General features: G+C 47.8%; 1 protein-coding gene across 1 annotated transcript; it reads right to left on the bottom strand.

Moving 5' to 3' along the window:
* Positions 1-2,340: 2,340 nt before the first annotated feature.
* On the bottom strand, positions 2,341-8,264 carry VSX1 (visual system homeobox 1). Its single transcript, XM_008141308.2, has 5 exons — positions 7,835-8,264; positions 4,745-4,823; positions 4,174-4,297; positions 3,100-3,280; positions 2,341-2,612 (listed from the first exon to the last, which is right to left on the bottom strand). Exons 1-5 carry the CDS (start codon positions 8,262-8,264, stop codon positions 2,341-2,343), a joined length of 1,086 nt encoding a protein of 361 aa, XP_008139530.2.
* Between the last annotated feature and the right edge of the window lie 473 nt (positions 8,265-8,737).

Raw genomic sequence — 8,737 nt, 5'->3', positions numbered from 1 at the left:
AGACTCCTACATGTAAGGGGTGGATAAATGAACACATAAGGTTTTTTTCCTCAAGAACTAGCTTGGAAAATAGTAAAAGAAGCCCATGATTTCACACATTATGGAAAGGAAGCACTATATACATGGTTTGGGCCCCAAGCATGAGAACAGTCATTAATGGTGTTTCGGCTAGCTGCGCCAAAGAACAATGCATATACCAGACCTCCGTTATCACCTTTAAGTCAGGCAGTCCAGTCCCAAGGAATGTTGCCTAGAGAAGATTGACAGGTAGACTTTGCAGTGATGTCCAGGAAAAGGATTCAAATACTTATTGGTGTTAGTAAATACCTTTACTGAATAGGTTCAAGCATTCAAATGCTGAACTGGAAGGAGCAAAAAGTTGTAAAGTCACTGCTTAAGGAAATAACACCTAGGTTTGGACTCCCCCCGGGGCCTTTCAAAGTGACAATGACCCAGCTTTCGCAGTGGCCCTCGTAAAGGGAGTAGCACAAGCTCTCCAAATGAAGTGAGTCTTATATTCTTCATGGAAACCACAGTCTTCAGGAAAAAATGGAATGATGTAATAAAATACTCAAAAAGACCTTGGTCAGGAAACCCATGAGAACTGGCTTAAATAACCAGCAATTGCCCTGACCCAGATCAGGGCAGTGCCTAAAGGAATGCTTAAAGTAAATCATTTCGAACTTATGTATTGTAGACCCTTTTTGGGTTCCTCTCAAATTTTAGGATACCCAGACCCATTTATAAAACAGGCTGTTAAACATATTCTTCAACTAGGAAAGGTAACAACACAAATAAATATGCTAATCTGATTTTACTCATACCAATTAATATTAGGCTACACCTGTATGATCCAGGGAACTGGGTATATTTTAAAACCTGGAAATCAGGATCCCTGCAAGATCAACCAAACCCAATATAAACAAGTCCTCATTTGGTGTTATTAACAATTCATTCTCCTAAACTACAAGGTATAGCTTCCCGGATACCTCCCTCTAGGGTTACGTCAGCTATATACCACTCAGTGAGAACAAAGAACTAGATCCACACACAATTGAATGTTATTCAGCCATGAGGAAAAAAGGAAATCTTGCCATTTGCAACAATATGGATGGACTTTGAGGGCCTTATGCTAATGAAGTAAGTCAGACAGAAAGACAAATACTGCATGATCTCATTTTCTCTTTACAGTAAGGACAGGTGAAATCCGTTTTCACAATAGTATGGAAGTAAGCCAATGAAGGGAGTCCTTGTTTTCTCACCTGGAGAGATGGGAGAACCAGGCCCCACCTGACAGATGACTGCACCGTTTTCCAGAGGAAACCCTTGCAAGCAGTGTTTGCACGTTCCCTTCGCGAAGCTCTGCATTTCCCCCTCAGCTCTCTCTGGACTCGACTCTAACAGGTGAATTAGACACAGCCACTGCCTCAGTTTACAAAGCAACACACGATGAGTGCTGCAGCCTGAAGAATGAAATGCTTTAGAGGTTCCCAGATTAAAAGGGGATGGAGGGATGGCTTGTCGGGGGATCAGCAATAATATGGAGACATGCACTTTGACAGGCAAGCATACCACACAATGTTTATTTTTACATAATAAATAAGTGGCAAAGGGAATACAGGAAAGGAAATATTCATGAAATCCAAGTCACTAAAGTGCTTTCCAACACAAATTTTAAAAGACCAAGGAACCTGGTCTGATCTTAAAACACTGTTTATAAATAACCAACAATTGTTTAAATATGGTCCATGTTATTTCCAAAAGAAAGGGGAAAGCAGGCTTTGTGGGGTTTTTTACGAACTCCAACACACATAGAGATCAAATGAAACTCAGGAGAATGCAAAATTATTGCCTGATAAGAAAATCAAAATGTCTGAAGTGAGGGTTCAAGATAAAGGTAATATAACTCATTCATATGTCTGCATGGGGTCTTCACTATTTATGAAGACATCTGATTCTCTGGAAGTTAAGTAATTTTGTATTTTCAAGTTCAGAGTGAGGACATCAGACCTAACCTATTAATTGAACCAAATCTCAAATGATGCCCAGCAGTGAAAATGCTGTTTGAACGAAAATCTTCCCTCCTCAAGTTCTACGGAAGACAATAAAATGTTTACACCCCATCGACTGGCTCAAGTGCCTTTAAGGAGCGGTTTCCACTCTAGAACAAAATGGAGTTTTTCCCAAGTCACCCATTCGTCTTCTTAAAACAAATGGCATTGAATTTTATCCTGACACTAGCAAGAAATCCAACTGAGAGGATTTGTCCTGGACAACGTTAGTTTTCTGAAAAAGCCAAAGTGAAGGATTTCCAACCTGTGAGGGTGGGACCTGTGGGCCTCAGAAGGCTCCCACCTTCCTAGGCTGGAGCCCCTGGGGACCTTGAGCACTGGCCCCCTGCTGCACCGTCTTGGTTTCCTGCCATGTGGAGCTGGAGAGATCAATGGCAACATCTTCCAAGTTACTCTCAGGGCTGGCTTCATTGGAGACCCTCCGGGACCTTGCCTGACTTGGACTAGAACCTTCCTTGAGGTGGTCAGGGCCCCAGAGTCCAGCCAGCTTTTCTTCATTTCCTGGTTTCCTTATCATCCCTGAGGATTTTTTATGCATCCCTTGCAAAAAAAAAAAAAAAGAAAAAGGGGGGAAAAACAGATATCTTTAGGGTCAGCTATTAACTAAATTTCTTCTATGTTCTTTTTCTCTAAGTCCCGTTAGAATTGCCCTTGTCAGTACCTCTCTCTGGCTCCTCAGGAGAGTCACGTAGGTAACTCCCACTGTTAGGGGCTGAAAGCTGGTGTGTGCCGGCCAGGTGCAGCCAGCAAAGTTGCCTTGTTTAGATGACATAGGGACTTTTAAATTTTTATTTTGAAAATTGTTCACCACATTTTAAAATCAGGAGATTAAACATCGAAAGCCAGACTTCCAGCTTCTCTCAAAAAGTCAGCATGTCTGGCAGCACTGGGCCCAGTTTCTTGTATGGCCAGGGACCAGCAGATGCCAGTAGGCACCCCACCCACCCACTCAACCGCGGGTCCTATCAGCTCAGAGGGGTGAGCTTCATTTCCCACCGGATTTTCTCTCTCTCGGCCTCTTCCTTACCTAGGAGCCAGGGCGCACAGAAACCGGCCAGGCTGTCCTCCGCGGAGTTGAGGACGGAGTCCGGCAAAGGGATGCAGTGTCGCACCATGGCCCCGTAGAGCCCGTACTCGGCCATCACGCTGCTGCCGCCCCAGCGCTTCTCCTGCTTCCGCCACTTGGCCCTCCGATTTTGAAACCAGACCTGGTGTGAGGCAGGAGACACTGTGACTAGGGCGCTTGGCGGTGTCCCTGAGCCGGGAGTTCATACGACCCAAGACCTTTCAGTAACTGTGCCCACTGTTCACTCAAAACGCACAGGGGCTCGTTGTGGGGCGATGGGTGACCACTTTCCACTGAAGCTTTCCATAGAGTTGACAAAAATAAAAGTAGAGTATTCTTTCCCACATAGTGCAACTATAACGTTTTCTGGCTTTTCTCATGGTTTGGAAAGAGGTCACTCAGTCAATGGCCCATTCTAATCTCAGGTTGTTGGGTTGCTGGTGATATTTCTCATAGAAAACAGCTTAATAAAGGAATAGTATGGAATATTATTTAGCTGTTAAAAAAGGGTGAGTTTGTGGCATATCTTCTGACCTGGACAAATGTCCAAGATGTGTTGTCAAGCAAAGAGGCAGAGTTGTATAATATGATACCTTTTTGTAAAAACAAGACAAAATTCTATATGTATGTGAGTGTATATATTGTTCAGGGCCAGATATATATGCCATGGAGGCAATGTGCAGAAAGGCCACGTCAGGCTACTTATATTGGTTTCTTTGAGGTTTTATAAGGGTGGATGGTCACTTCCTTTTATTGATATTATCTTTATATCATTTCTAGTTGCAGCACACGGCATTGTGATTTTAAAGAATGACATAATAAAAGGAAAAAAGGCATGAAGGCTACAGGAGATATCCTCTTACATAGACATAAGGAAGGCTCTAGCACTATGGTGCCTGCGGCTGAGTGGCCCTCAGTTTGCCTGTGCGAGGGAATGTGTGTTTGGCTGTTTAGATGTGGCTGTGGGTCACACTGACTGTGAGGTTAACATGATCTCTACAGTGTCTTCAGGAAGGAGAAGGGAACCCCAGACACCTGTATTCGGTCTTCAGGGAGCTCAGTTTTCATGGCCAGCATTTCCCGGGCATACACGTCAGGGTAGTGCGCCTCGCTGAACGCCTTCTCCAGCTCTTCCAGCTGCTGGGTGGTGAAGACAGTCCTGCAGGGAGGCCCCGAAGACACATGCGCACATGGTCAAAGGAGGATGCCAGGCTTCCCAGCTTGGGGACCCTGTGCCTACCGCCCCCATTGTCCACACCCCAAAAGGCCACCTCATAATAACTGAATACCCCACTTCAGAATGATTAACCTTTGGAAAGTTTGGTTCAAATAAGGTAGTTCTTCAGCATTTTTTCCCCTCCTCAATGTATTCATCAACTCATTCTAAGAAGACCCATTTTAAAGACCCACAAAATTGTGTCTTTTCAATGCTGCAAAGATTGTCCTGCAGCCTCCTGGGATTTGCAAAGTTATGTTCCTAAATGGTTACTGCACCCTTCCCATTGCCAACCTGGAGCCCACTGGGCTTCCTCTAATGCAGGACCACCCACTCTCAGATGTTGTGTGTCCCAGGGCAAGGGTCAGAGAGGATGGCCTGGCCCTGTACCTGTGCCGCCTCTTCTTCCTCTTGCCAGGGTTGGGGGACACCTTCAGGTTACTCCTGTTTTCAGGTAGGCTCTCCTCATCTGTTGGCATAAGGAGAAAGAGAGGGCTTTCACAGTGAGCATATTCTTCACTTTATTTTCTGGATTTTAATGCAAGGATTAAAACTATGAACTTGTTGCAAAATGTGAGTAATATTTAGCTTAATAGCTTAATACAAGCTAGCACTTTTAGCACTCACTACAACCCATGTTCTGTGCTCAGCATTGTTCATGCATTATTGCAATTATTCTTCATAAAATTAGAGAACTCCGAGGTAGCTGCTATTAGTATCCTATTCCTACAGATGAGGAAACTGAGGCACAGAGAGATTAAGTCATCTGTCCATGATCACACAGGTAATAAATGGTGAAGTTGGGATTCAAACCCTAGACTGTGTGAAGCCAAAGTTACTTGGCAACTGATCGAATTTTCTATCCCCACCCAGCTCTCAAGTTCATCCACTTCCTTCTGCTTCCAACTTCCTGATCTTAATCAGCACACCAACATTTCTCAAAGGAGGGCTGAAGTTTGTGACATCAGAACTCTTGTCAAAGCTGCACTCCTGCCCTAGCAGGTTTGGCTCAGTGGATAGAGCATCAGCCTTCGGACTGAAGGGGTCCAAGTTCGATTCTGGTCAAGGGCACGTGCCTGGGTTGCAGGCTTGATCCCCAGTAGGGGGAGTGCAGGAGGCAGCCGATCAATGCTTCTCTCTCATCATTGATGTTTCTATATCTCTCTCCCTCTCCCTTCCTCTCTGAAATCAATAAAAATATATATTTTTTTAAAACTGCACTCCTTGCCCTGCTGTACCAGTTCTGAATCTCTGGAGGTGGGGTCCAGAAACTCATTCTTGATAAATATGCCTAGATAAGTCTTAGGTGCACTTGAAAAAATATTAAGAACCCTACTATACTTTATCTCTTGATAGCCTTTATATTAAAATATCTGTATAGCCGAAACCGGTTTGGCTCAGTGGATAGAGCGTCGGCCTGCGGACTGAAAGGTCCCAGGTTCGATTCTGGTCAGGGGCATGTACCTTGGTTGCGGGCATATCCCCAGTAGGGAGTGTGCAGGAGGCAGCTGGTGGATGTTTCTCTCTCATCGATGTTTCTAGCTCTCTATCCCTCTCCCTTCCTCTCTGTAAGAAATCAATAAAATATATTAAAAAAATATATATATATCTGTATAAAAAGGAAGGTTAGAATATCAAACTATTGTCAGATTCATTGTTAAAAGGCATTTTTGCCTCAAAATATGAAAAATAAATTAAAGGAAAAAGAATATTAGTTTTACTCCAACATCAATTTGCTCACCAGAAAACTGTATGCTTAGATTACAATGCCCATGCTGTCCAATCCGGTACCATTAGACACACATCATTGAACATATGAAATGTGGCTGGTCCAAACTGAGACCTGCTGTAAATGTAATATATTCTGTTGATTTAGAAGACTTACTACCCCAAAAGTAAAATATTAATGATTTTTAGATTCATTACATGTAAATGTTACTTTATATGTATTGGATTAAGTATAGTATTTAAATTAATTTCACCTGTTTGTTTGTCCTTTTTAACGTGTGGCTCAGTTGGTTGGCTGTTGTCCCAGGCACTGAACAGTTGCGTGTTTGATCCCCAATCGGGGCACACACCTGGGCTGTGGGCCCAGTAGGGGGCGTGCAGGAGGCAGCCAATTGATGCTTTGCTCTACATGGATGTTTCCCTCTCCCTCCCTCTAAAAAAAGCTTTTTAAAAAGATAAATTTTCTTCACACTCTCAGTCACATATTTCTATTGGGTAGCATTGCTCTTGATCTTCCAGAAATTCCCTCACAGACTAAAATTTAGTTGCATTTTGCTTTTCATTTTATCAGTGCCCACAGAGAAAGATCCCATCCTATGTAGGTGGTTTCTGAATTTTTAGTTGGGGGGGCGGGGTAGGTACTAATTTTATTTTATAGACTCATGAAATAAAGTCCTTTTGGAGTTGAGCAAAAGCTCACTTGCTTACTGCCTTCCTTTTATCAGTGGAGACCCAATGTAGTCTTTTTTTTCTTCTTTTAAAATATATTTTATTGATTTTTTTACAGAGAGGAAGGGAGAGGGATAGAGAGTTAGAAACATCGATGAGAGAAACATCGTTCAGCTGCCTCCTGCACACCCCTCACTGGGGATGTGCCCGCAACCAAGGCACATGCCCTTGAGTGGAATCGAACCTGGGACCCTTGAGTCCGCAGGCCGATGCTCTGTCCACTGAGCCAAACCAGTTAGGGCCCAATGTACTCTTTTTGCCTTGGCTGCCTGGATGCTCAGCTCTAGATTCTACTACATAGTTTCTCTCGGTCCAGTTTTCTTATGTAATTTTCCCTAACACCCTAAACGTCTGTTTCCAGGCCCTTGTCCTTTAAAGAATTTTATTGCTTCCTTCTCTTTCCCTGTAATCCGCATTGATGTCTTTGAGGAAATAGGTGGGCTCAGAACAAAATACTAAGCCTAACTACAATGAAATTGACCAGGTTGCTTTGTTTCTCTAGCGTAGGGAGGAGGAAGGGCGGCGCCAGGAGGGAAGCGAGGCACCCGGGGAGGAAACAGGCCCACGGCTCCAGGCCCACCGCTCTCCACGGACCCGTCAATCATTCAACCAATTCTGCAAAGGTGTGAGCGCCCACGCGTTACCGGGTTCTGTGCTGCTGGTGGTAAGGCAGGCTCAGGCCTTCCCGACCTACGCGGTTCTCAGGGTCGAAACTCGCGCGGGCGGTGGGGAAAGGCGCTGGGCAGAGCCAGACCAATGCTGGGTAGTCCAGACCCCCAGGACAGGCCCGAAACCCGGTGGCAGTGGTGTTCACCAGAATCCGAGGATAGGCAGGGATTTAGGAAGAGGCAAGAGGGGGTGCGGTTGCAGATGCGGGGATGCGCCTCCCCTGGACCCGGCGGGGACCTGGGGTTCCGACCTCCCTTAGATCTAGGATCTGGGGGTGGGGTGATGCTGCGTTACTCCTGCGCGGCCCAAACCCGAGGGAACAGGGTCAGGAGTGGGATGGGACGGCCTAGTTACCCGACGTGGAGACGCTTTCGCTGCGCTTCTGGCGGCCACGCGGGGACGGCGGGCGGCGGAGGGCCGGTGGGGTGGCAGGCTCGGGCTCCCGGCGCGGCAGAACCGGCACGTCGGCGAGGAGCAGGCAGGGCGCCCTGGCGGCCGCGGGAGGCTGTGCACCGAAGCCGCAGAGGAGGCCGAGACCCAGCGGAAGGGTCCCGAGCGCTAGGCGGGGGCTGCCGAGCCCGGGATCGGGACGGGGCGCGGCCGCTAGGCCCTCGCAGCCCGACCCCGGCCCGAGTCCGGCAGGAGACGGCAGCTCAGCCTCCAAGCCCAGCAGGTCGGTGATGGCGAAGCCGCGAGGGCGGGGGCGCGGGCCGGTGGGGGCGGCACCGGGCGCCAGCGCCGCGCCCCTCGCGCGCGCTTCCGAGAGCGCGTCTCGGCCCGTCATGGGGTCTCAGTCGGGGAGGCTTGACCCTCGGTAGGTCACCATCGCGAAGGGGGCTCAGCTAAGAGCACGCCTTATATATAGTGGGGTCTCCCGTCGGGCGCAGACGGCCAGGAGGGCTCCAATCAGCCCGGCGCGGATGCGTCATCGCCTGGGACCCCGTGAGCCGGGACGCCACCAGTTCCCCTCCCTCCGGGAGCCGCCCTCGCAGCTGCAGGCCCCTCTTTTCCCATCTCCTCCCAGCTGTCCCCCTGCCCCACCACCACCCCCGTTTTCGGTGGGAGGAGACAGGGACCCCGCTATCCGCCCGTCCCTCTAAAACGCGCAGGTTTCAGTGCGGCATGAAATTCCCTTTCCTTCCAGATTCTCTGGGGGGGGAGGTTCGGGTCGCAGTGGCCCCCGAAGCCTCGCTTCCACCAGCCAGCCGCACACTGAGGCCTCGGGCTCCGTTCACAGCCACACTCCCCGCGATGCGG

The sequence above is a fragment of the Eptesicus fuscus genome, chromosome 12 (assembly GCF_027574615.1).
Source record: "Eptesicus fuscus isolate TK198812 chromosome 12, DD_ASM_mEF_20220401, whole genome shotgun sequence".
Taxonomy (NCBI): domain Eukaryota; kingdom Metazoa; phylum Chordata; class Mammalia; order Chiroptera; family Vespertilionidae; genus Eptesicus; species Eptesicus fuscus.
Note: the sequence above shows the minus strand (reverse complement) of the source record. Positions and strands in the feature narration are given on the sequence as shown.

Bases quoted from the DNA above. Each gene is read 5' to 3' on its own strand.
- VSX1 (XM_008141308.2), bottom strand. From the start codon at position 8,264: ATGACGGGCCGAGACGCGCTCTCGGAAGCGCGCGCGAGGGGCGCGGCG. The intron at 4,824-7,834 runs GTAACTAGGCCG...TTATGCCAACAG, and splicing joins CGAAAGCGTCTCCACGTCGG to ATGAGGAGAGCCTACCTGAA. The intron at 4,298-4,744 runs GTACAGGGCCAG...GCCTCCCTGCAG, and splicing joins AGGAAGAAGAGGCGGCACAG to GACTGTCTTCACCACCCAGC.